Source organism: Tyto alba, unplaced genomic scaffold, assembly GCF_018691265.1.
Source record: "Tyto alba isolate M040663 unplaced genomic scaffold, T.alba_DEE_v4.0 Super-Scaffold_1, whole genome shotgun sequence".
In the NCBI taxonomy this organism is placed as follows: Eukaryota; Metazoa; Chordata; class Aves; order Strigiformes; family Tytonidae; genus Tyto; species Tyto alba.
Window position 1 is genome coordinate 1,737,829 of NW_024881261.1, and position 27,657 is coordinate 1,765,485.

Consider the following 27,657-nt stretch of genomic DNA (forward strand, 5'->3'; position numbering starts at 1 on the left):
GTGAGGAAGGCCCCGCGCATGCGCCGCCGGGATGCGCAGGCGCAATGGCGGCCGCGGCGTGAGGCACGGGGGGGGTGGAGAGGCGGGAGCGATGGCGGCCGTGGGAGGCCTCGGCCCTCCCCGCTCGGCGCAGGGCGAGGGGGCGGCTGTGGGGTTTCCCTCCGCCTGGCTGACGCTCAGCCCTGGGAAACGGAGGGTGTTTTGCAGGCTGCGGTGTGCGGGTGCCGCTTCCCAGCCGTTGCTCCCGCCGAAAAGCCCAACGTGGCGGATGCCTGAGCCCCAAATCCGAAGCCAGGGCCCTTTTCGGCACTAATGATACAGGGCCTAGATAGGAACAGGGGATGTAAGGGTTAATGTGGGAATAGCAAGAAGGGGATGAGGAGGGAAATAAGTCGAGATAAGAGTTTGCCTAGCTTGTACGAGGTGTTTGTGTTGCTCGACCACTATCTCCTGTTTAAGTAAAAACCTCCTCCACCCCTGAGTAAGTGAAGATGTTTGTGTTGCTCGACCACTATCTCCTGTTTAAGTAAAAACCTCCTCCACCCCTGAGTAAGTGAAGATGTTTGTGTTGATCGACCACTATCTCCTGTTTAAGTAAAAAGCCTCCTCCACCCCTGAGTAAGTGAAGATTACCCCACAACCGGCACAAACCTGCTCTGCGGGTCCAGGAGGTGACAGAGACTGCGCAGGAATTCGGGGTGAAAAGTTCAGCACTGAGGAAGAGGAGATACTTCCTCCCACGACCACCGCCCAGTCCTTCACGACCCCTGCCCAGGACCAAAGGAACTCACTGCGCAGACTCAACTGGGAGGAGACCATGGAAATGCTAATTTTAATACGAAGCGGGGATAGGTGATGCATATGTATAGGCGTATTGCGAAATATTATGAATATGTAATCATTTGCTCTATAAATCTAAGGCAACGGTGCCACATGGTAGCACATATTTGGAGGAGTGATCCCCTGTGTGCCCAGCGCTGAATAAACATACCTACTTTACAATCTATCAGATTGTGGAGTCTGTTTTCCGCACGTCACTAACGAGGGCGTTTTGTCCATGGGGCTGGTGTGCCCTTACCCACACCTGCTGCACTCCATGGCCGTGAGCTAGTTCTGCTCTCGTCAAACCACAGCAAAACCTCAAACTGCTCAAGCTTGCGTATGAGGAAAAGTCCCGTGTTCTGCGTGCCGTGGGTGTATTTTTAAGTAAAAAAGCTTAGCCAGTGCTCTCTCTAAATACAGAGATAACTCCGACGCTCATAAAATGTTACTGTTCATGATACAATTACAAAATAGCCCGCTTTAATCCTGGATGGAAATACCCATAAAAGGTTTTAATGCCCTATAGAAAATCCACACCTTGAATCATTTTGTTAGCTTTACGGAATCTACCAACTCAAGCAAGTCCTCAGGTTTGCCTTTACCATTCAAAAACTATTATCATTTAACGCTTTGGTTACTGAAATCATGTACCTTTGGTTTCTAGTGAAGAAAAGACTTACAGACTACAATCCAGTGTAATTTATATAGTAAGCCCAGAAGTTTATCGTATGTGAGACATTATGTGTTAGCACATAAAGTTGGAAGAAAAAAAAAAAAAATCTGGATGTAAGAGGACTGAAAGGCTTGTGCCCACTCGGCTGGAGGCGGATTGCGTGCGTGGAGAGGGAAGGCAGGCAGGCAGCATGCTCTGCTCCTGCAGCATGATCTTTTGCTCCAAAAGGAGCATCAGGACACTAATTTTTCAACAAGCTAAACACAGGAATGCTCACGCTGTAAAGTAACAGCAGGTTGCTTAAACAATACTCTTAAAATGAAACAAAAAACAAGACCGGATGGGCTGGTTGTAGTTCTTACCATTCCTATCAGGCTGCTGTTCAGGACTGACATATTACCATTTTCCCTCATATCTGCCGAGACAGTCTATTGAAAAGAATCAGATACACTGTCAACCTGAAATTAGATTTTCACTCCTCAAGCTCACTGCCCATAAATATGCAGCTGTTACAACTCATGCTGCTGGAACCGGGATTACCACTGGTGATGGGGAATCACATTGTGAAGAATTGGAACAGGATAAGAAGAGTGAATATTTTATTTTGTTTTGTCTAATAATACTTGTGTCCTTTTGATGTGGAAAGAGGAAAAAAAATCTAATCCAAAACACTGTCTTATCTCTGTGCTGTTAAAAAGATGGTCATAAAGCATCCTGAAGAATGTATATTGTTCTTATAAATCTAATGTAAAATTTTGACCTATTAATCGTCAATAATATTTTACCTGATATCTCAAAAAGCAAAACAGAAAATAATCCAAAATAAAATATAAATATCTCCATCGAGTTACTGCCTTTTCTCAAAGAATATTTATAAGAAAACAAAAGCATGTAAATACTTTTGAAGAAAACAAAGAAAAAATAAGATGTAAACCTGCATGCTTTCTAGGAACAAATTCTAGTTGACATGAAGTACCTTGCTGCCACATTGCACAAATAGCCATCCAAGGGAAGGACCTGAAGTCGTGTGTGACACCACAGTAGAGTAACCAGACAACTACAAATAGATTCAAGATTGTTCTCAGACCACCCTAAATCTTCATTGTTTGACAATACGGTTGTTTTTTGATTACTTTAGAAATGCAGCAAGTGGAGGATGTATCTGAAACTTTTGATGAAGTCGTCTTCACTGTGTATCAGTTCAGTGCCTATTAGTTGACTACATTACCAGAGAGAATAGTTTAGAAACAAACTTGCAGAATAAATCAGAAGTATATTAACAAAATTCCAAACAAAGTGTGTGAATCTTGAAGCGAGATCACCATGCTTTGTTCACCTTAACAGTTACAGGTTCGTCTGAACTGGTGTTATGAAAAAGCAGCAATTCAAAAAGATTTCACAGACACGATAAGAAGTATGAGAACCTCAGCTCTGTTTAGTGGTTGCTACATCTCTCAGATGATTTGGGAGGAGCAGAGGGAAGGAAGTCTAACTCTATATATTTTCCCTGACATTTTAACCAGACAGCAAACCAGTGGCATAATCAGAAATTTGTAAGAATATAAAATCTGTAGGGAAAGCATGTTTGAGATTTTATACCATATTTTTCTGAGTTTCAGAGCTTCTAAAAACTACTGTTCCTTTCAGTCACAAAACAAGTAAAATACAGTATTTTTTCCCCATAAAATATTTGTTTCAAAGAAAAAAAATTTGCTTAAATCCTGAATTCTTCTGTTCGAGAAGTCCCACAGATTGCCCAATTTTATTTTAGATTTCAGATCATAAAAATAATCCCGTATGAAATAATCTAGAACACTGAGCAAATAGCATATAACCTCCTCCTGCAGCTCTTCCATGACTAAGGAAAAGCGCTGGATTGTGTAGCGTGACGTAGGACAGCACTGTGCCGTTAGTAAAACTAAAATACGTAACGGCACAAACAGATCTATTTTCTAATGGTGAATTCTTTTGCCTTTTCAGCTCCCCAATACCACACAAAACGTGCATTCCGTTTGATCTAAGCATTTCTGCCGTATTAAAGACAGGCTTGTATCATTGGGAAAGACTAATTTTTGCAGTAAGAAAACACGCTGTCATAGTCTGAATAACTCTTGTTTTATTATTTATTGCCCATATTGTTGGCCCCGTTGCTTGACCCTTTTTCAACAAATGTTGCTGCTTTTTCTCTGCGCAGGAATTCAGCACAAGGTATCGTGGCCTGTAGGCGGTTCTGGTCAAGGCAAGACGGGATGAAGGTTAAAGTGCTCTCTCCTCTGCGGGCCAAAGCTCAGTGGCACTGTTACACCTTAGGACTGGCTCGCCCTATTCCAGCTGTAGGACAGATGTAACTTCAGGAAATAAATGTCTTCCCCTGTAGTCTACGTCAACTACAGCTATGTCACATAATTTAAAACCTCGTTGTTTAACAAGGTTCACAAGATCTTTTCAAGGTTCATTTGGAAGGTAAAACCAAGGATTGCTGTTAAAAATGTATAGGCCCATTGAGACGCAGGGGAACTAAATCTCCCTAACGTTAGGCTATATTTCTGGGCATCCCATATGGAGTATTTGGCAGCACGGTCCCAGGGAAACCCGGGGCTTCAATGACTCCAGACTGAACCACAGGCAGCGGGCCAAATTAATCTGGCAAGCCTCCCACAGTGCCCAGTTGATCTACTGCTCACCTCCAGTTGCAAAGAACCTGATTGCAGAGGCGATATCCAAACGGGGGTGAAAGCAAACCTGAGGACGCTGCACGCCGCGGTGGCGTGGGCAGTCGCTCCCCAGTGCCACTCGTGTTTTCCAGCCCCGCCTGAATAAGTCAGTTTATGGAAGAATTGTGTCTTGGCTTTACATTTCCTAATTACCACATTGAACTGCCCTGCTGAGTACTGAAATGCATATTCCTTGCAGACACAGGTTTTATTCTGTTATATTCAAGCTGGGAATGCCTCGTAAAATATAGATGTGTTTTAATAAAAGCCTCGTTCTAGCCAGACCCCGAGCCCACAACTTTTTGTCTGGCTGAAAAGTTACTGGTGCTTAATACTGTCTTCTGAGCTGTGCTTGCACAAAGACGTAACAGTAGAGAGACTGAAGAAATTAAAGTAGCTGGCAGTTGCTAAATATTCAGGATATATATAAGCTATGTTTTGATACAGGAATGGTATTTATTACAGTGTGAAATAAAAACTAGTAACTTTAGAATACACCTAAGCAACACCTTTTCTTATTTTATCTGGTTACATCCTTTCTTTATTCGGATATATCATCAGCTATACTTTTGGGAATGTAGTCTGTCCTTTGCTTACAAAAGACTTCTTATTATGCAGTAATTTGGTGTCTTATACAAAGTGATTAAGAATAGCATGCTTTTGTTGATTCTTGCAGAAACAGCCTCTTGGGCACCTGAGCCAGTGACATTTACTAGACCATACAAACTAAGATTGATCCTAGAAAAAAACTGGTTAAAGGAAATGGTTGCATTCAAAGTCAATTTAAAATTTATATTGAAACAGATGACTATTATTGATAAAATTATTTTATTTTTGAGTATTGTTTTTTCCCTATGGGGCCTTGACTGTGGCTACTGTTGATATGATTAACACACAAGTTTCTCTCCCTCCTTAAAAAATCACTGTAAATCAAGGCAGAATTGTTTGTCGTGTAGCAAGAGACATCCAAGAGTGACAACCTGCTTTCACTGCAGCAAGGATGAGATTCAGTACATGTGTTCAGCCACATGTCCACACCACTCTTCTTGGTCCATAGGAGTATTTATTGTCCCCTTTTATCCCAGGGGGTTCAGAGAGCCTTGAACATGAATAGGAGAAAGAAGCTTGGATGTGATAAGAATGTGTGATATGATTATAAAGGGTGAAAATGACAGGTTCAGAAGATGAGCATAGAAATCTCACAATAATTAGAGAGCGGGAGCCAGGAAGATGGCACTGACAATGGTAAGAACGCATAATGGAGTTCTGAAAAAAACATTTTGTGGTAAGCAAACATGTGGGCCAGCATTGTGTTTTGACTTTCGGATGCAAGACACGAGATCAAATGAAAAACCTTTTGGTCTGGAAGAATGTATGGGATTGGGAGGTGATGAGATTGTGTAGTATGAACACTGCAAAACAAAGAGCAAATATTCTGAAAAAAAGACAGGAATTCAGTTTAAGACGTGTCAGATCTTAGTATAATAGCAGTGGGAAAAGGCTACGAGAGGTCACTAGTTTTCTTGATTAAATGTCAGCAGGAGTTGTACACACAGAATAAAACAAAATGAGAGGGACTTTAACAGGGACTCAAATACAGCAAACATGGAAATACTGACATTTTCATCTAGGAAAACTGTAAAATTAAGGTCCCAGTTGAAGACCTAAAGATATCAGTTTGCTTTGGACCCAGGATGTGAAAAAGAATGAGCATGTCTGTAATTGCAGAGTTCCCACAGTCACGAGTCTCTCTCTAACAGCACTCAACAAGGTGTGTGAAGAAACAGGTTGGAAGGTGTGACAGGTTTGTGACTGCTACATCTGTTTACTAAGGGTAGACAGGAACACAAAAAAAGAGGTTTTTTACTGTGAGGGTGGCCAAATTCTGGAGCAGGCTGGCCAGAGAGGCTATAGGTCTCCATCCCTGGGAGATTATCAAAGCCCCGTGGGACAGACCTGGGCAACCTGCTCCAGACACCGCGCTTGAGCAGGGGCTTGGGCTAGATCTCCTCAAGAGGTCCCTTCCAAACCAAATAATTCTCCTTTTAAATTACCTGGTACTCCACAAAATGATGGAGTTAACAGCAGAGGAAGCATGGAGAAAAATTCAGCAAATTAGCTGAATGAAGGGAAAGCGAAAAAAATGAGCAAATGGAGAGAAGAGTGAGAAGATTTTTGAGTCCTGTTTCTCAGCATAAAAGAACATCAAACCTAAGAATGGGGGTGGTACAAAGTAATTTTTCTGAAAACAAAAACAAAAACAAAAAAAGGCAAATTACTTCAGATAAAAGAAAAGTCCCAAGAGGCAAAGGTCTATGAATTTAGCAAGTGCAAACATAGTTGATAGTCTGTGGATGGCAACAAGTCACCTCTGACAAAGTAAACCTCCATTCCTTTGCTGGAGGGTTGGGGTTTTTTGGTCAGGTCTCACCTGCAGAAGGCAAGGTGCATCCCTAACTGAAAACATGAGACATTGCACTTGGAAGTGCGTTCATGGAAAGATCAGCGTGTCTTTTGTTTCTAGCCTCTTAGTTCCCAAGATGTCTTGAAAAGGTTTGTAAATGATATATCCTCTACCTTTGTGACGGAACTCTTAAAATCTGCTGACTGCAGCATTTGCATTTTTACTTCAGGCCATAGAGTCTTCAGAGCATCAGCAATTAATCACAAGATCAGCCTTTCGGATTAGCAGGACTATTCTTTGCAACTTACTGAAGTGAGCTTTCATACTCTTTATCACACTCTTTACAAAGCTAAGTTTTTTCTTTTTCAAAAAAATATCCATCAAGGGAGAGAACTGATACTCATTCTGCTCACGCAGGTACCACTTAACTCCACAGTTTTTATGTCAGATGAGACTTTTCTAATGCAATTGCCATTTGCAAGGCTTGCACCAGCAGAAAAGGATCCCCTGCCATATGCTGACACATTTAGACGGATGTGTCACAAAATGCCTGGTTTTTATAACGCATCCTATTGTTCTAAACATGCGAATATAAACAGGAGGCCAGTCCACAATGCTAGCTGTACTGGCAAGACACATAAATAGGCTCTGGGGGTGGAACTGGAAGGTGGCTTTCAAATCATTAAATAAATCTGATTTGATGTGAATGGATTTGGGTTTGGTTCAAACTCTGAAACGGCTTATGCTTCAGATGTTCTGCAAACGGGATTACCCAGATTTAGGGTTATTTTTCTATCAGGCATGTCAAATGCTAAATTAAAAAAAAAAAAAAAAGAATCTGGATTATTTTTTTTGTGATACGCCCTCGGGCTCAAAGAATGTGACAGAGCATATACTGTAAGTACAGTTGGATCCCTAGTGAAGAATAAGCTCTAGAAGGAATGAATGCCAGGGACAGCTTGATAATACATGTTCCCTCCTGCAAAGTAATTTGATTTAGCAGAGCAGAAAAGACAAGCAGTGTATTATACCCTCCTGACTGAGGATGTCGTCCCATGCTGGCCTCAAGACCCAGCAAAAGTTAAATGAAGGACTCTGATTTTATCTGTGGCATACAGCACCAGCGAGTGAGAAGCACTGTTGAATCCTGCTCAGTCACACCTCCTCCCCTGCATTTTGTTTTCCTTATGGTAGAGGATGGAAGGTGCAGAAGACACCTTTGCTTCGTTAAAGGGAGTCGTCCTCTAGAAAAGAATCTTCTGCCGATCATTTTCAGAATTAACCTGAAACAAGTATCTGGACTGCCGTGCAGTTTGTGCGGCCAGCTCTCAGGTCCAAACTGGTGCTCACGATTCTGGTCTTCTGCTGTCCTGGGTGGGAATTTGCAGCTGATCCTTGGAAACTTCTGAATGGTTCCGTTTGGTGATTGGCTATTTCTATATGGAAACTCAGGCACTTTCTTGGCACTTAATCTGAAATAATGATGGGCAGCTCATCGCCTGTCATCCCCCCAGGAGGGGTGACTCGTGCCAGGCAGTAACAGAGAAACACACAGGAGCCAGGGCAGGAGGCCACCAGCTCACTGCAAGTCCTTGCAGTGGTCACTCACTCACCCGAATTTCTGTATGTAGACTGATGGACCTGATTTTAGGGCCCCAAATCTACAAGTCATAATCAGTACTCACAGCACTGCTCAAATTTGCAACTGCTCCCGAATACCGAGTTCTCTGGTGCACCGACACACGGCATTCAAACGTTTCTTTCGAAGAGGGGCAACTTCTGCCAAAAAAAAGTAGGAGCCACACCAAGGTGTCCTTGTTGATTCTGCCTTCAGTCCTTCCTCCTCAGCACAGCATGTCGTATTTGGGAAGTAAACTTCTGATTCCCCGGCTTTCGGAACGCACACGATGCTGGGCACGTGTCGTTTTCTGGTTGCAGTTTCCACACGGCCTCTGGTCTTTTCTCGGACTCTAAATGAGGTTTAGTTCTCTGGGAAAAATCTAATTACACAGGAAGCTCAAGTCACTGATAGCAACAGCTGTGGTCACATTGTTACCTAAACAGATGAACTGTTAATAGAAGTGTTATAGGTAGATTAAGGCCAATCACATCCAAATATGGATTAATGAATCTTTATTAAGGTAAGAGAGCAAATGCAGCGCTGGGGTGGCCGAGGAGTCGAAGCTCCATCCAGCCTCACCAAGTTTCAACCCCCCTTTTATCCACCCAGCTGCCGGTTTCAACACCTTCAGCACGCCTCCTGGCTTCTTCTACAATCTTCTTTCTTCGGTCCTGTGGGTCACGTACACCTTGTCCTTCAAGTCTGGGCCAATTTGCAGCTCCTTTGTCTTTTATGGCTCAGTGGTTTCAGTTCCTCTCTTATCTCAAGGACAAGGGATACCAGAGATGGCCCATTCTGTTCCTTCTCCTTCCATTGCAAAGGAGTTACCACCCTTTGATATGGATCATCTGGTGAGCATCCCAAGAGGGGGGGCTGTTGGGTTGGTGTTTCCTCAGATCAATTCCCCCCTTTTCCCAGTAGTAAAGTCTTTTACTTTTCTTAAAATTTGGATCATTGTACTAATAATAGCTTTAGCCTAGGAAGTAATTGTTTAATTACTTTTAGCGAAAGCAAAATTCTTCTATTATTTATCATAGAAGGGTGGCTGACACAGGTAACAGAGAAAAAACAGGTTAGGTGGTGGGTTTTCTGATGCTTGCTTTGGGCAGCACACACAGCAAGCATTTCCACTCTTCCCCAGAAAATATGTTGGCTGGACGTTTTGGTTTGGTTTGTTTTTCTTTTTTTCCCCTATCTACTGTGTCAACTTTAAAGCTCTTTCCAGCCCATGCAGCAGCGCAGCCTTGGTTGTACTTCCACGTGGGTTTTTTTTCTCCGACGCTCTGGCACCCCTACTCACGTGCGGAAAACAGACTCCACAATCTGATAGATTGTAAAGTAGGTATGTTTATTCAGCGCTGGGCACACAGGGGATAACTCCTCCTATTGTGCGCGCTGATATGGCACCGTTACCTTAGATTTATAGAGCAAATGATTACATATTCATAATATTTCACAATACGCCTATACATATGCAACACCTATCCCCGTTTCGTATTATAATTAGCATTTCCATAATCTCCTCCCAATTGAGCCTGCGCAGTGTCTTCTGGTGGTGGTCGTGGGGGTCTTTGGGGATGAAGTCAAGCTCCTCTTCCTCCTGTCCGCTCTGTGACCCCAGGTTTCGCGCAGACTCAGTCTCTTACTGGCTGTTGTCCAAACCGTAGGTCTAGTCCCAACCGGCTTTGTACTGATAAAGCCTAAAGACTCCATGCCTCAGCTCATCATGTTTTACAAACTATCTACTCATTAAGCAGAACTGTTATCTCAACTATTTCCCTTGTCATCCCCTTCTTGCTATTCCCATATTAACCCTTACATCCCCTGTTCCTATCTAGGCCCTGTATCACTACAGCCTGCGCAGGCACCCAAATCAGGCTGTGAATTTCACGAAGCCACACGCACCAAGGCCTCGGGTAACATTTTCCTGTTGCCTCCCATGCCACCGAAACCCCAAGAAACTCGGAGCGAAAAATAAAGCCCGTCCTGCGTTCAGCACGGTCCCAACCGAGGGCAGGAGTCAGGGGCCGCCCGATGTCCGAAGGCCGCTTGACACCGCTGCCCCGCGGTTAATCCTCGCGCTGCCAACCACTCGCAACGTCAATAAAACGCGACGTTCGCGGAGCCGCTCGTGATGACGCACCACCAGGAGCCTTCCAGATGACGTCAGATTGCCCCGCCCCTCCGCAGGCGCCGCGCTGACGTCAGGAGCGCGGAAGCTGACGGAGTAAACCGCGGGGGGGGGGGGGGGGGGGGGGTGCGGACCCCGCTCCGCGGCATCTAATCGCCCGCGCAATAAACGCGCAGCTGCTGCGTAAAACGGGTGCGCGGCACGGCCATGACGTCACGCCTGCGCACTCCCGGAGCCGGGGGCGGCCTCTCGCCCCGCTCCGCCCCCCTCCGGGGCCGTCAGGCGGCGGCTCCCGCCCGGGCCGCGGGAGTTACGCGGGGTGCGGAGCGCAGCCGCCATGGCCGCCGTGCCGCTGCCTGCGCGGGGGCGGCGGGGGACCCTGCGCGCGCACGAGCCGGAGCCGGGAGAGCCGGAGCGCGTAAGTTCCGCCCGCGGGCGAGGGAGGGAGGGGGGAAAAACGGCGGGAAACGGCGGCTCGACCCTTCCCGGGGCTGAGGGGCAGCGCCCCGCAAACTGCCCGCCCGCGGCGGCAGCGGCCGCCTCCTCTTCCTCCTCCTCCTCCTTCCCCTCTTCCTCCTCCTCCTCTTCCCCCTCCTCCTCCTCTTCCCCCTCCTCCTCCTCCTTCCCTTCTTCCTCCTCCTCCTTCCCCTCTTCCTCCTCCTCCTCCTTCCCCTCTTCCTCCTCCTCCTCCTTCCCCTCTTCCTCCTCCTCCTCCTTCCCCTCTTCCTCCTCCTCCTCCTTCCCCTCTTCCTCCTCCTCCTCCTTCCCCTCTTCCTCCTCCTCCTCCTTCCCCTCTTCCTCCTCCTCCTCCTTCCCCTCTTCCTCCTCCTCCTCCTTCCCCTCTTCCTCCTCCTCCTCCTTCCCCTCTTCCTCCTCCTCCTCCTTCCCCTCTTCCTCCTCCTCCTCCTTCCCCTCTTCCTCCTCCTCCTCCTTCCCCTCTTCCTCCTCCTCCTCCTTCCCCTCTTCCTCCTCCTCCTCCTTCCCCTCTTCCTCCTCCTCCTCCTCCTCCTCCTCCGGCCGGATTCACCCCAACCAGGTGTCCCTCGCCCACCACCCTGTACGCATCTCTCATCCCAAGAAGTCCAACGCTGGTAACTTTGCTGAACTGCGGGACGTAAACGCGGTTAAACCGCTTTTAACTTTGCAAAACCAAGAGAAACTCTCCCCGGTGTTCGCGCTCTCCCCCCTCTGTTACTTGATCGGCCCTGTTCGCATGTGACATGAGCAAAAACCTGTGTAGTGGGGGGCTAACCTCATTTATCGGAGAAACACCCTTGGCAGAGAGGAGGAGAAACATCCGTTCAGTGAACTTTCTGACTGACTGACAAGGTTATGTGGAAAAGAAGGCATTTCTTCCTCCTGTTTTTGAGGTTAGAGAGGCCAATAATAGCTTTCTTCTGGTTCATGAATTTCAGTTTGTCCACTAACGAGGGCATTCGTGAGCCGGTTGTCTGGAGATAAAATTCTTCTGGAACTTCTATGACAGAGCAACTCGGAATTGCTGCCGCTACCTCTGTAGATAGCGGAATGCACGAGTCAAGCTCTGCAAGGTAGCTTTAAAAGAGAACTTTTCTTACTACAGTTCACATTTTCTGTGTAGAGTAGCCTAGACAAGACATTAGAGGTTGTTTTTCTGTTTTTTTTTTGTTTGTTTTTGTTTTGTTTTGTTTTGTTCTGTTGGGGTTTTTTTTGTTTGTTTTGTTTTGTTTTGTTTTGTTTTCTATAACCGCAGTTGTTATGATCCAGATTAAAACTGAGCCACCACGGCTTAATGCGTTTCAGTGGCCGGTTGAGCTGCTGCAGCCGCGATCCGTGAAACGTTTGCACTTCACCTCTCTGACCGCTGAGGTGATGCGCACTGATCACATTCTGCCCTCTGTACCTGCTCGCCGTGGTGCAGGGATTTCCCAGCTAAATAATTGACAGCTAGTTTATTTTCGGTTTTAGCTAACAGCACGAGCCGGAGTGGCGGAGCAGACGAGGTGCTTCACTTTGTAACCATACGGGGTTTTGCACGTCTTAGGTCTAATATCAGGACGTTTGTCGCTCTTCTCCGTGGGATTCTGCCCCAGTTTGAAGCCGTTGCCTGTACTGGGGCTTGAAGTCGTTCGGAGCGCTGTGCCGGCCGTTGCAGAGCTGTTACTGCTGAGTCAGCTGCGCGGGGAGGCGAGCCAGAACTCAGCTCTGCTAACTGAAGCAAGGACAGGCTGATCCCAGGGTCTGAGGAGACGACTAGTTTGAAGTTTTAATCACCCTCTTATTTGATGCTGCTGTCAATTTATATATGCTATCAATTGATAAATGTTTTTTTCAGCTCTCCCTCAGCTCCCACTGGATGCTATATATATGTACACGTGATCTCCTTCTGTACCTTGGTGTAGTTATCTGCATGTATTTCAGAAACTTGCTTTAGGGTGGAGCTCCTTGATGTTGTACTGGTTTTAAGGCATTTGGATGTAGAGGCCAGTAAAGAATAACAGATTTTTTTTCAAGGCTAGAGCTATTCACATGGCGTGTTCTGGAAGAAGTACCTACAGAAGCTAGCTTGGCTTTTCAAAATGTGGTAAACAAAACAGAAATGGCATGTGATGAACATACTAATTTATAGGACATCTTTCAAATCTTACTGCTAAATTAAAAAAAAAAAAAAAGGCAAGTGGTAGCCTTTCTTAAAAATCCTTTCTGTTACATCTAGGCTCATTATTTCAGCGTAGCTAGTTTTTGCACCAGTTTAGTTTCTCTGTTTATGAAAAGCATCATCTGTGAGGCCTTTATCCTTTCAGCATCACTGAACAGGCATGTGTTTTTTCCAGAAATTTCCAGCTGGAAAAGAAAGTCACAAACTATCTTCTAGCAGAGAGACCTGTCTTCTACCTGTTGTAGGACAGTATGGGATTTACTGTTGTTTGTGTTAAGCTGCGTTTCCAGGCTGGATGTAGCATCCTCATTCCCTAACAAAAGCAGTCATTTTGTTTAAATCCTTGCTCGCCTTTTGAATAGCGAGCTCACTGATCCTTATTAATCACAGGCTCTTTGAATCCTGCACTGTGTCTGTTCTGCACACACAGGCAGGATTGATGTATTGATTGTTTCTTTCCTAAGAGAGAGAATTCCAGCGAGTGAAGTCTTCCCTGAAGCCAGCCTCTGCCAGAAACTTCCACAAATTGTCTTGGCATTGATATGATAAGCTTGTCAGCCACCTACTCTGTATGCTGAATTCCTGTCACCGATGCTAAGTATCTTAACACCCCCCTCCCCCAAAAAACAATACCTTGAATTTATTTTTAATAAGTCAAATTTCTTCTGATGTATGGCAGTAAGTCTTTTTTTTCTCTTTTCTCCTTCATCTCACACATCTTGCTAGTTATGCTGCTGTACCTTTTAATAAAGGACGAGTTCTTCAGCAACAAAGGGAAGAGAATGTTTTCCCAGTGGAAGGCGGTCTATCTTTAGAGGACCTTCTCAGACTTTTTGTTACTATATTATTCACTTTCTTAGTACAATACATATTTCACTTTCTGATTTACTTCCCATCCAAATATCCTGCGTTTCTTGCTAGTGTTCTCGTTTCAACTCTTTTCCACTAAGACTGCTGTTGCATTGATCCATTTTATTTTTGCATAGCATATTCAAATTTTAAATGTAGTTTCCGTGCTTCAGTTGTCTGTTAGTTCTGTGGCAACACATCTTCTGCCTGGGAAATCACATCCTTGTGAAAGAGCTCGAGTATTGTTATTCCTTAAACAAAGTTTGCTCAGAAAGGCATCAGAAAAAAATTTCAAAAGCGTGTGTATCTCTTTGGAATTTAGAGTCAGGCCCTGAAACGTCTGTGTCGGTTTTGAAATTTCCCATTATTCTGTTAATTTGCTGTTACAATTTCAAGGAGCCCCTGGGATTTAGGTAGTCCCCCCGTTGCCTGGGATAGCAGTCACAGGCCAAGGATATTCTTCTTCGAGTTTCCAGTCGGTGTCTTCCACAGGCTTGCATCTTACCCCTACCAGTTCCTAACCTGGCTCTTGCGGAGTAGTAAAGCAGGATTTCTGGGGACCACTGCTCTTGTGTTGGGTCACTCAGCGCTGTGAGGGACAGCCCTGGTTAGGGACAGCCCTGGTTAGGGCAGCCCTTCCTCCGGAGGTGGCTGCCTTTGGCCGCAGGACACCCCAATGTCCTTCAGTCCTAGAGAACAGCTCTAGTCCGTGAGAGCTTCGGTAGTGGGAAAGTGGTTATGTAGCAATGGAAAGCTGTAAAAAGGTGACAGTATTCAGAAAAAGATACAAAAATCATTACAAAATATGTCTTCGTAGCTGCCTGACTTGGCTTCAGGGTTTTCCTTCCGTTTCCTTGATTTAATTAGTCGTTTCACACATGTTCCCATGATCCGCTCCTTTGATAAACGCCATCCTAAATTATACATTAATGGAGAGTGAAGTATCCCTCTTTTCCCAGTGGCATTTTATCCCCAGTTTATGAAACTGAGGCACAGAGATGTTTAGTGAGATCCGCAGATTTCCCAGCTCATCCAGCCTGAGACGCAGTGTTAAATACAACATTTTGGCGTTCTGGCTTAGCGTCTGGTAGTCCACATTTTACTAACTTACTGTCCTTCCAAGATCCCTCTCAGTCATAAACAGTAACATCCCGAAAACTTGTATTCAGTGACCAGTGCCTTGCAAAGACCTGTAAGTGTTGCTTTTCCTTCTTTCAGAAGCGAGCATGCAAGCCGTTAGAAACCATTCCAAACGAGGCTGATGCTCGCCTCATTGACTGTGCCATGGAGCTGGATTCTAAACAGAAAATCTCCACTGACTGTGGTCCTTGGGCTACAAAAACAAAGCAAAATTCAACGGTATGTTTACATTGTCAACAGCATCTCTTTTTTAGAAGGATACATTTAGAATAAATTTTATAAGAAAATGGCAAATAATTGCCCCCCCCCCCTTTTTTTTTTTTTTTTTTGATGGCTTTGTATATGGTTTTGTTCATTAGATTTTTGAAAACCACGGAAGCAGAGGTACTGCCCAGCCTTGCCCAAGATGTATTGCTGGAGAATCTGTAAGTATATTAACCTTCTTTCTGTGACATAAAAGATAGACTTGTTCTTAAGTATTGGATCCATAAAACATAAAGTTAATAAAAACCGCAATTACATTTCTCAGGAATAAAGCATGTAAATAAAAGAAGGCAGATTGATTTAGCATTTCTGAGGTACGCCAGCGGAGCACAAACTAATATGTTTCCAGCAGCAGTTGGAAAATATGGAGACTGCAAACACATTTTTCAAATTCACTCTAAAAAGCAGAGTTTAGGAAGTAACTGAAGCAAACAGTAACATACAACTTCCTCTACCCCATTTTTATATCTTCCTTGATTTACTGGATCATCATAAAATATTCAGGAATCCCATTCTACCTCCAATTTTTTCCTCTAATTGGATACTTCCTTTCCAACGAGTAGACATAGCCTAAAAATACTACACTGTGAACATACCAGAGCTAGTTTTAAACGAGCTAGCGGAAGAACCAGTAGCAATCAGAGCTCAGTTCAGGCAACTTGACATTTCTGAACAACAGTGCAAGTATTTGGACAGCTGAACGGTGCTGACTTCTAAGCTGATTCAGACAGGCTGCTCTTGGCATCCAAAGCAAGCTGTTTAAAACCTGTAATTTTATTATTTTTTTTTTAATTTATGTAGGCTGTAGTCACAGCTATGACTTGGCAGAGTGTAGTATGCCGTAGTACTGCAGCAGTAACACTAGAATCTCCCTCTAACAGATGACTGTTCCCTCAACCACTCTTTTTAGCCCTGGGTAGGAGGCCAAAACCCCTGAGAGATAATGGCTGGTAACAGTGAAAGAGGTTATGGTATTCCTACAATTTTGTTTTTCATGCAGATTGCATGCAAACGTGCAAGTTTCTTAAATATATGGGAGCTACTCTTGACTTTTTTTGCATCCTCCGTATCCTTTTGAACCATCACACAGGATTCCTTATGGTGCCAAAAATGAGGAGAGGTGTGGGGGATTGCTGTGCACTTCGGAAACACTGAATGTTTATAGCAAAATCTGTGATTTGATGGAATTAATGGCAAAGTTTCCTTCGAATGCTGTGAGACTGAGGGTGCTGTCATAAGTCAGGAGCCGTGACTGAAAAAACATTTACTGTGTTAATTTATTTCCGATCATCTTTAAAAATAAAATAGAAACCAGACCCAGGGTAAGAATATTGAAACGGGTATGACCAAGTATGTGGATTACTAAGTTTCAGCCTTCAGGATGTGATACTGTCTTTGGGGGCATGGAGAACATCTCAGGGATTAAAACCCCCCAAAAAAGAAAAGAACATTTTGGGTTCAAAACCCAAATTGCCACATCAGGAAGCCAGTTTTGTTGGATTCCAGAATTACAGTGACGATGTTAGAGTTTGTAAAATTCTTCTGTATCAGTGACCACTTAATTTTGGAAAATTATGACTGAGTACAAATACAAAAATTCCAAATAACGCCATTTCTATTTTAAGTCAGATTAGCCTGATGTGATTTTTTTTTTTTTAACTATGGACCAGTAATGAACTTGAGATAAAAGCCAGAGGAGGGAATGCTCAGCTCTTCCACAAACATTTGTGCATTGAAGTTTGGTTATAATGGATGACCTATTTACTTTTAAATGCTGTTCCACTACAGCTGTAGGAAACGAGGATAACAACTTGCTAACTTCACTTGGTGAGAACTGGAATCTCAAAACCAAAGAATTTTTCTACTTGACTGTCCTGTGATTTCAATATAGAAAATCAAGGGGGTGTTATAAAAGTCTGGAGCCCTTGTAGAGCTGCTTGTTAGACTTCCTGCTAAATTATCCTCATACTGTGGAGTTGAAATGGAAAAAGCTTTGCTCAAATTAGGCTGATTTTAAATATGACTGATTTTTTTTTTTTTTTTTTTTTTTTTTTTTTTTTTTTTTTTTTTTTTTTTTTTAAAACGTGATTCGGATTTCCATGACATACCCCATAGTGGGGGAAAAAGTTTACCTGTGTGTGTTGCAAAATGTCAAATATAAATCATGCTGTGAATGCAAGGACACTCACACAAGTCAGTTTGTATCAGGATCGTTACGTTAGCACAACACAATGTGACTTCAGCTATATCACACAGTGGATGATGAACTGACCGGATAGATTTGTTAATTGTTCTCTTCGGATAATCAGCTATTTGTGGCTGGTAACATAACGGATAATACAGTTCTATTTTAATAAATTTGGTAGGAATTATATTAGCAAATTGTCGTCATTCTTAAAATAACAAAAAGCTTCTAGTAAGAGTACCATGTTTGGTAAGCGGGTAAGAACTCAGATAACTTCACAGTTAAAATTTCAAGAAAATCAGAGACTGTCACAGCGATTAACACGCACCATGCAAGTCCTTCAGAACAGCTGAAATGAGCAGAAGGGAGGAGCCTACAGACAGCAAGATAAAGAATGTTGTAATTATTTTCATAATCAATAATGTTAAAATCCTCTAAGAAGCTTTATCCAACTGACGGTAGGGACGTTCAAAGAAATTAAAACATCCAAACTGGAACGAGTCAAACGCAAAGCATATTGGGCTGAGACAACTTTTCTTTGTTGTGGGAAGTCTTACCAGGATTGTACTTGGCGTCGAGAAGTCCTGACACTTCTGGAGCTCATCAGCCATGCGAGGAGCTTGCCTGACGGCAGCTTTCCTCAGCACCCTTAATTCTGTGTCACTGCTGTCAGTGCTGTGAACGTCAGCGTGTATTTAGAGGCAGCATCGCTGTTGGGTTTGCTCTCTTCACTTCTAGACCTCTTTTTCTACGTTGAATGACTACCACGTGTTTCAGAAGGAATAATAGGTGTGCATTAAACCACGATTTGAGAAGAGAGCACTACTGTAGTGGCATTTTTTTGTAAGCTTTCTTTGGACTAATGCGCTATTGACTATTTAGGCAGGGACTTAGAAGAAGAGGAAGGAGTGGCGTTAACTAGAAACTAGGTAGGATTTCAGGGAGGGAGGAAGACCACCATCATTCTTGAGATTTTACTGTGTTACATGATAACTAGAGGCAATGCTTTCTTTGTTCCAGAAGTATGATTGTGAGTACATTCTTTAAACAAATGCAGCGTGATATATAATCTTTAAACAAATACAGTGTGATATAAAGAAATGCAGACTTAAGCTGCCACCCAGGAAGTAAATTTCTGTTCTATCCTCAAAATCTTTAAACATGTAATGATAGAATAGAATAAGGTTTACAAGTATGATGCTAAAATTGTCTGTATTCTTTATGGGTATATTTTAATTTCATGTGCAAAACTAGCATGATAACTCAGTCATGTTGCTTACACAGGTTACGCTGAATGATCCCTTTACTGTCCAGCCTTCTTAGTTATCCACTAGTCCTTCAGGAAAAAATAGGGAACTTTTGTGATGTGGCTAGTGGGACTGTCAGTTTATTTGAAAATAAAGTTTAAAAGTATATACTAAGGAAAGAAACTTGCGTTTTTGATGAGATAATTTTTAGTGACATGAAATTTTGTCATTTCAGGGACACTTCAGTCATATCCTGGGCTTCTAGAAATCGAGAGGCGGCAGATCAGCAACACTGCTTTTCTATGTAAATCCTAAAGATGCACCTGTGAGCCCTGTACAGCTGGATCTCTGTACATTCACTCACGGCGTGGATTTGTCTGTGGTATTCGGCATATGGCACTTTGCTGTATGTGTTACTCTTTCAGTGCACAATTATGGATATCATTGTTTTTACACTTGAAAAAATGCTTCTGCTTTTAAGGTGGTTCAGTGTATGTTTTTTTAAAAAAAAAAAAAAAAAGGTTGATTTAATGTTTTAGACTAGTTAAGTTGATCTGCCCTTTGGCCCAGCCTTCACTTGGGGCTGGGCCAAAGGTCATGTTGATACAAGAGATTTTCCTGTCTCTCTCGGGCACTTTCCCTGATACTCTTGGAAAGACGGTCCCTGCATTTACACGGGTACAGGGCCCGCGATTTTAGCTCAGCCCTATATATGCAGCAGAAATGGGAGGGCAGAACTGTCTTCATTTTTAGATGGCTGTTCACCTTTGCAGCTGTGAAGGCTGGTAGAAATCCAGTTGAAACTTGTGTTTAAATCCAAAACATTCATCCAACTCAGGTGTCTTACAGCAATACCTCTAGTTTGTTTATAACAAGCAGAGTTTGTGAATGTGGCAGGTAGGTAATAGAAAAGGGAGTATTATTTGAACAACCCTCTATAAAGTAAAGATTAATAGCAGTTCAGCTCTGTGGAGTCCTCACGAAGTTGTTAAGATACCATCTGACTCTGCCTTTCCAGTTATTGTGGTATTAGAACAGATCCGTTTAAAAAGTTGTCATCCAGCATAATTTTATTGGCTTGCGTCACGACTGATTTCATCCGCATTTTGCCCGTATGTAGAACTCTGCAATTTTGACACACGTTCAGATTTTCAGATTCTTAAGATAGCCGGGTTGTGCTGTTTGGGTGTGACCCCTGGGTGGCTGCTCTGGCTTAGGCAGACGGGGCCTGAGAGCTCAGAACTGACTGGCAGCGTGTTAACCCTCTGCGCTGGAGGGAAATTGCTGTGACCTGCCAAAAGGTCACAAAGCGAGCGATCTCCACCGTCTGCAGAACTGCTGAGCTCTGGCTGTGCCCGCCTGCCACTCAGCTTTCGGGCAGAGTTCAACCCAAAACAGATAGGGCAGGCATGACAGCATTTGGCCTCTCCTGTTCCGAGAGCAGCCCGTAGCCGCTTTAAATTAAAATGGTAGCTCCAAAGTTGCAAAAATCTAGTGACAGGCTTTTAAAGGTTAGTTTCCCAGCGGGGTTTATCAGGCTGCAAAATCCTTAGACAAAGGCTTTTCAGACTCCTAGAATGCTTTCCTGCATTGTGTGTGGAGTTGCAGCTAGCACTGAATTGACTGTTATTAAGGGGGTAATATTTCTAAATATGTGAATGTCATGGAAATACTGAATTCAGTTTAAGTAAACGATGAGGAAATAAGTATAAAGCAGACCTGCACTGAATTGGCATACGACTATTTGGTTAGGAAAGGAGTACGTTTCCTCCAAGACAATATAAATTTTAGTGACACAGAAAAAAAAAAAATAAATTTCAAAGCAAAATTTTTCAGACACCTCAAAATTTTCTTCAATCACAAGAACAGTGCAATCCATTAAAAGATCAGATCTCCACGAAACAGGGCAGTTCTAAAAATTGCACTGACCCTGTTACCTTGCAGATCTGAAAGGCTCCCAGTACAGGTTGATGCAAGCAATAGAATCTGTCCGAGCTAGAAAGGAACATACCCCCACTTGAAACGACAGTAGGATGAGCACGTTCCTGTATGCTGGTGTCAGAGTTTATCAACTAGTGCAAAATAATAATACAAAATGTTTTCTGAAGACTGAAATGCCGTATTTGTTACCAAGATATCCAGATCATATTTTGTGGGCAATTAATTTTTTTACAACATTTTCCAACCCTTGTTTTTTTTTTTAAAACTCCTGGTGGTAATAGCAGTCAGGAAAAAAAAAAAATATGGCAAAGTCTCTGTTCCTCTGCTGTAAAAGTTGAAATAGCTGCTTGAAGGCAAAAGGCCAAAAAGTATCTGGAATTTAGTTACTGTGAAATGACACATAAACCTGTTATGCTTCATCAAGGAACACGTATGACAAGTAACGAGTAGTAGAACAGTGTATAGTCAAAACTGAGAGTATCCAAAGAGGAGAATAGCAAAAGTAGGCTTGGAGTCCATGAGGGAAGAGTTTTCTGCTAGAATATATTAGAGAAGTATGCCAGCATGTTGAAAACACAGGGGATATGTCTATGGATTATCAAACCAAAAGGGTGCTTTTCATTAAATAATTCAGATTTTATCATGGTAAGAATTCAGAGACCTGCGTACATATACTTCTTCTGTTTGCTTTAAACTTAGCTGTATTTTAATCAGGCATGGAGTATGGTAAAAACGAGAACCAACTGGTTTTCCTTACGGTCCTCATAAGTTTTGTGCCATGTTCTTTTTCATTCTTTTCCTTTTGGAGTAACTATTACTTGTTTTCTGTAAAATCTCATCGTACATAAATCGCAGGACTGGTCATAGTTAGTGGTTGTATGACAGAGGCTGATGAAGTTATACTAGCGTTCGATTTTAATGTAATTTTTTTCGTCTTGGTCTTCCCATTGTTACTGTACCCTGTGCAGGTATTTCATTGCACTGTCCACCCTGACTCTCAAGTCCATCCTTGGAGATTACGGCATCCATACAGATGAACAAAATAGGAGCTTTCTCCAGAAACCCAGCATAGGATATGTCAGATCAATTCTATAATAGTATTTAAATAAAAACCCCCTCTGCTCCCCTGTTCGTCTCTTTTGAGGAGGAACTCCAAAAAGGGGCGTAGAAATAGATGAGCTAGTGGAAAGTTAACTCCCCTCACTTTCAGCCAATCCCCGTTACCACTTTCACCCAGTTACAGTGTTGTCAATAAAATGTATTAGAATAGAAAAGGAATGAAAACCGCTCGGCAGTTAGTTACCATGTCTGCTGCATTCATAAGACAATTTGTAATGAAAGAGTGAGTATTAAAGAAAAAAAAAGAATGGTTTTGATACAGAAATATGATGCCTTTCTAAGCAGAGATTTCTATGAAACCCTGTCTGTATCTTTCTATTCTTTCAGAGTTGGAAAGCGTTATAATTTTTGCATCCCTAACATTTCAGTGTCCAGGTTAATCTCCCCTGGTTATTTAAGCACAAAAGCGCCTGGCTGGCTCACAGGGGAGCACCTCGTGCAATATCCTGGGTGCTCTGGTGACTCGTAGCAGGCATGGGAAGAGTCCAAGAGACAGGGCACGTGTTGAACGGAAAGGCTTTTTACAAACACAATCCCAGTATTTTAATTCCGGTTTTGTTGTGGGCATCGTTTCTTGCCTCACGGCTTAGCCTTGAACATCGGATACCACAGAAATTACGAAAATGTCTGCAGTTGCCAACAGTGTTTTTTAGCTTTGCTGTTGTTTGTTGATATAAAAAAATGCATTGCCTATCAGGAGAAAGTTAAACTTGACTTTGCTCTTTCTACTAAGCGTTGGTATCTTAAGAAGTAGTTCCTGTATGACTAGAATTCGAGTGTGGGTGTGTGCTCGTGCTTAATTTGCACAGCGTAAGGATACTCTTCCTAGTAGTTGTCAAAACCAGCAGCTCCCTCCTTTCTGTTTTCCTTGAGCTGGCTTACAGTATGAAAAAAAAAAAAAAAAAGACAAAGAAGGAATGTTTGGGAGTTGCAGTTTGAGGCAGAAGGGCATCTGCACTGCACGTTTGTATTGGAGTTCTACATCCCTCCTTGTTGCGGGAGGCTGTAAATCCTAACACAGACCTGAACAGATTTTTACTTACGTTTCTGGGAATGCTACTGCTGATACATAAAGCGTGCTGGACAGACATACACTGCAGTTCTTTTTGGTGTAAGTTGTCCCTTTGTGAGCTGGAGTTTAGGCCCGAGCATTCCCGGCTTTGCGGGGCAGAGCAGCGCAGCCTGGTCCCACTCGTTGTAGGACCCTGATCCCTGATTTTTTTTCCCAAATGAGAGCGCATACGCTTCGGGATCAGCTTTAAAGTGAAGCTTTTGGCTAGGAAGTGATTCCTTACTCATTGTAGGACCCCTGATCCCTGATTTTTTTTTCACAAATGAGAGCGCATACGCTTCGGGATCAGCTTTGAAGTGAAGCTTTTGGCTAGGAAGTGATTCCTTACTCCGCGCTTTCTAATGGGGCGAATTTATGCATCAGCCAGGGTGAAACCAAATTGTAGTTAAATGCATTGAAGGTTTGTAATACTGATATTTTTAAAAACCCGATGTGCTGCGTTTGTAATCTGGTTCAGGATTTGTCAGAATCCTGAAGCTGCTGTGATAAGTACAGACGAATGCCGTACGGGTTGGGACAGGTGAATATCTCAGTAAAGCAGATTTGTGTCAAATCTGCAGTAGAACCACAAAATTATTTTTGTAAGACTTTTCTTCTCCTTGTATAACTATGAGATTTTGTTTTATTGACAAAAATTGTATACTCTACATATTTCGTAATACTGTGGTTTGTACGCAAAATAACCCGAGCGATACTTTATTTACATGTATATAGCAAGAGAGGCACGTGGTCTGTTTTTAATTCTGGTTAGAATGATACAAATTGATATTTTTAACTTTGTATTTTGTAAATTGTTCCTTACGGAAGCAGAAGCATTAAACACCACTTTGGCTACAGGATGGAGTTGGCTGGTTTTGTTACTCCGTCAATAACCGAAGCGCACCCTGCAGACAGGGAGGTATAAAGGTAAATTCAGACGGTTTGCGGGTTCTCTTCCGTACAGTTTCATTTGTGCGCTATAGCCCACACAGCGTTTCCCCCTCGTGGGTGTCGTGGTTTAGGCCTGGTTGGCAGCCAACCACAATGCAGCACCTCTCTCTCCCTTCCCCTCCGGCAATGAGAAGGGACAGAGAGCCAGGCTTGGGGTTCAAGATAGGACTGGGATGGGGGAAAATCCCCCCTTTTATGATCATGAGCAAAAGGCAGACTCGTTAGGGGAAGAAAAAAAGAACATACATTTATTACAGACACTAACAACACCTAACAGAGTAGGACAGTGAGAAGCATTGCCACATCTTGAGAACACCTTCCCCCCACCCCTCCCTTCTTCCCGGGCTCAGCTCTGCTCCCGATATCTCTACCTCCTCCCCCAGTGGCGCAGGGGCAGGGAATGGGGGATGCAGTCAGTGCTGCCACTTCCTTCATCTTCGGTGAGGGGAGTGTCCAAAACTTGTTCCCCCCTGCTCCATCGTGGTCCCCCTCTCACAGGAGACAGTCCTCCACAAACTTTCTCCGACTTGAATTCCTCCCACGGGCCGCAGCGTTCCCCGCACTGCTCCGTCATGGGTCACTAACTTCCTCCGACTGGATTCTCTCCCACGGCTGCAGCCCTTCCCGAGCTGCTCCAGCGTGGGACTCCCCCGCATGCTGCAATCCTCCCAGCACTGAATTACAGCAGCGGGGCTGCCTTTTCCCATGAGACCCCGGCCTTCTTCAGGCACAGAACCTTGATCTGCTGAGCAGGAGCCACAGGCCATAAATCAATGTCTGCTCCACCGTAGATCTCCATGGGTGGCAGGGGGGGCCGCCCTGCCGTCTCCCCACAGGATACAGGGGGGTCTCTGCTCCGGCACACCTCCCCCCTCCTTTCTTCCTCCGTTCCTCCACTGACCTTGGTGTTCATGCAGCTGCAGCGACTCCTCCTCACAAGTCCGACTGCCCGTCACCACGTCCCTTCTTAAATACGTTATCGCAGAGGCGCAGCCGATTGGCTCAATTTCCCAAACAGAAGTGGAGCTGACGTGGAGCTGGGGGAGCTTCGAGAAGCTTCTCACAGGGGGCCGCCCCGATAGCCCCCTCCCCTGCCACCAAAAAACTCCACCACTCACTCAACCCAGGACAGTGGGCCAGATGTGTGGGTGATGTGCGAGATCAATATTGTGAAACAAAGTCATTCCTCTCTAGGTTTGGTTTTAACAGTTAAACATTAATGTTTTTCGACCGATCCCTCTCCATCCCTGTCTCCAGATGTTGTTTTTCCTCGCCTGGTTGGAACACCTGAGGATCAGACCCGAGTTCCTGTGGATTTCGGTAGAGAAGGGGGGGTGCCTGGATGCCTTTTGTGAATCTAAACTCTCGTCGTCTCCAGCTGTGGCTTTCTTTAGGCGACGGTTCTGCCTCGCAGCGGCACGGTTTGGCAGCAGCCCGTCGCCGCAGTTGGGTGCGAGGGCTGGTCCCTTCCTCAGTGGCTCCTAAACCGCACACAGGGCCCACGCCGCCCCCTTTGGAAGCCCTTAGCTTGCCATTTCTGCAAAAATCTTCCCCCCCCCCCCCCAAAAAAAAAATCAAATGGAACTTGGTGGGTAAATAAGTCGGTGGGTAAATAATTTAACGGTCCGCCTTGGAAAAGACCAGCCTTGGCCGCGCGGGGCAGGCTGGCCGTCCTGGAAAAGGGCCCGTTGTCCTCACAGCCGCGGCACGGGAACCGAGGGGGAGGGAGGACGAAGGCATCGGGTTTTGTTTGCATTTATTTTCTTCTTTTGTCACCCGTTCTTGCCTGTATTGACGGTAAATAACTCTCTGTCTCTTTAGAGGAACGGGAGCTTGGCTGGTTAGCGTTGTACGTACACCTCGTATGCAAAGGTAAACGGGTGAAGACGAGAATCCGTCCTGCTTTGATGTCTGAAGTATCAGGAGCAAAGGTGGAAGGGGTAGGATAAATGGCATATTGATGGCAATAAGAAACACCTTACCTGTGTTATGTAAAACTTCACTTTTAGCTGCTTTAGACTGCGGTACTAACGTTTGCTGAACTATTGATCGGATGATAATTACACATCAACTTGTCCTGACTGCCCCCCAAAAAAGGTGGAAAGACACAATTTTGGGTTTAGTATGTGGGGTTTGAAGGCAGTCTGTATACAACTAGCCACAAAGACAAGGAATTTATACTTCGACAACGTAGATGGTGAAATTGATATATCCAAACTTAACGGTGTTTGTGTCTAAATTTTGTAGGAAAACCTGAAATACATACAAAGACCTCGGCAGCTCTCCTGAGAACCCTGCGCCGTGGTTCCTGAGAACATAACGTGGTATCCTGTGTTAGCATGTTAACAGTCAGACATTAATCATGCTATTTTTGCCTTGGTTATTGGCAGTAATTCTAAAATTAAGAGTTACACCTTGACATTTTGTCCCGCATGAAGCTTGCCGTTCAGGAAAACTGCACAGGAGCACCGCGTGTGGAAAAAAGTTATGTATTGCTCCGAGAAGCACCAAGAGCTCCCATGGCTGGGGAGAGAGATTTCACTAAAGTGACTTTTACTGAAAATTCAAATCCGAGGTGTAGTGGGAAATATCCCACAGTCAAAGGGCAGCGAGTCTCATCATCTGTCGCTTTGTCTTCCTGAGTTGTTCCCAACTATTTCTCAAGCAAGCGAGAAAAACCTCGGCCGCCTTGGTTGCTTTTTAAACACGTGCAAAAAAAAAAAAAAAAAAATCCCCGGAAGATCAAACAGGCGCTCGTTGGTCTGAACGCCCCCCCCCCCCCCCCCCTCCTCGGTCAACTAATACGTCCTCACCACCTTCACAAAGCTTCCATGCCGTTCCACGAGCGGGCACGTGTGGGGTTCCCCCCCCCCCCAGGATTTGAGGACGGCGTGGTCGGTCTTTGCTGCAACACCCCCAGCCGGGCGTCCCGGTTTTCCCGGTTTTTCCCAGCCGAGCTCTCAAACCCAGGGGGTTGCCCCCCCCCCCCCGGCCGAGAGGAACGTGCGCCTTCAGTACGCGGTGGTGTAGGAGACCGTGTAAGGACTTTTGTCTCTCTCAACATCGCCGCTGCGCCGCTACCACTTCCCGGCCCCCCGCACCCTGTTGATGCGACAGAGCACGCCTGGAAGGAGACGGGTCGTCCCCGAAGAAACCGCGGCGTCTGCCCGGAGCGCAAATACCAACATCCCTGGCTGTGCCGGCCAGGCTGCCCCGGCGCGCGAGCCGGGTCGGGAGGAAATTGAGGTGAGGAAGATGTGCAGAGGCTGAAGGCGTCGGGGGGCTGACCCTCGCCAGCGAGACCCCCCCCCGACCACCCGGGCACGCGCGCGTGGAGGTCCACGGGGCGGCACATGTTACAACGAGCTCCGTGGAAATGGGCGGGCTTGTCCGGGAAATCGTGGGGACCGAGGCGAGAAAAGGACTGCGTGCTCTGTACTGGCGTGTGTGTGTGTGTGTGTGTGCATCGTCACGTACATGTGTGTTGGTGAGTGCATGGGCTCCCAAAACATCCCTCTTGTGGACTTCAGCAGAGCTTGGACCATCATCGATTGCACCGAGACTGAGCCAACGGGCCAGCGCGGGCTCGTGGTGGTGGTGGTGATTAATCCTGCCACATCTCTACCGTTTTCTAGCTTAGGGATTTGGACTTTCTCTTCCTTTTTCTCCCCGTCCCATCGCTCTTATCAGCCGCTTGTTTAATAAAGATCACAAGGTTGTCCGGCATCTGACCTTGTTTGTGTCTTAATCTCGCTCTTGGGATCGTTTAAGAACCCTCCCCGATATCGGATCGGGACAGGTGGCTCTTCTTTAGCGTGCGACAGATGCCGCATTAACTTCTGAAGTCCGTCCTACTTAACGCCGTTTTCTTTGTAGAATCGGGGGTGGTGCTATTTGTGTGTGACTC

At 44.7% G+C, this 27,657-nt stretch overlaps 1 protein-coding gene across 1 annotated transcript; it reads left to right on the forward strand.

Annotated features, from left to right (window-relative positions):
• Window positions 1-10,513: 10,513 nt before the first annotated feature.
• Window positions 10,514-25,690, forward strand: CUNH10orf143 (chromosome unknown C10orf143 homolog). Its single transcript, XM_042789975.1, has 5 exons — window positions 10,514-10,783; window positions 15,071-15,211; window positions 15,352-15,417; window positions 18,924-19,094; window positions 25,572-25,690. Exons 1-4 carry the CDS (start codon window positions 10,703-10,705, stop codon window positions 18,951-18,953), a joined length of 318 nt encoding a protein of 105 aa, XP_042645909.1. The 5' UTR covers window positions 10,514-10,702; the 3' UTR covers window positions 18,954-19,094; window positions 25,572-25,690.
• The last annotated feature ends 1,967 nt before the right edge of the window (window positions 25,691-27,657 follow it).

Excerpts from the sequence above, each read along its gene's own strand:
- CUNH10orf143 (XM_042789975.1), top strand. The coding sequence starts at position 10,703 with ATGGCCGCCGTGCCGCTGCCTGCGCGGGGGCGGCGGGGGACCCTGCGC. Across the intron at positions 10,784-15,070 it reads AGCCGGGAGAGCCGGAGCGC|AAGCGAGCATGCAAGCCGTT; the intron begins GTAAGTTCCGCC and ends TCCTTCTTTCAG. Across the intron at positions 15,212-15,351 it reads AAACAAAGCAAAATTCAACG|ATTTTTGAAAACCACGGAAG; the intron begins GTATGTTTACAT and ends TTTGTTCATTAG.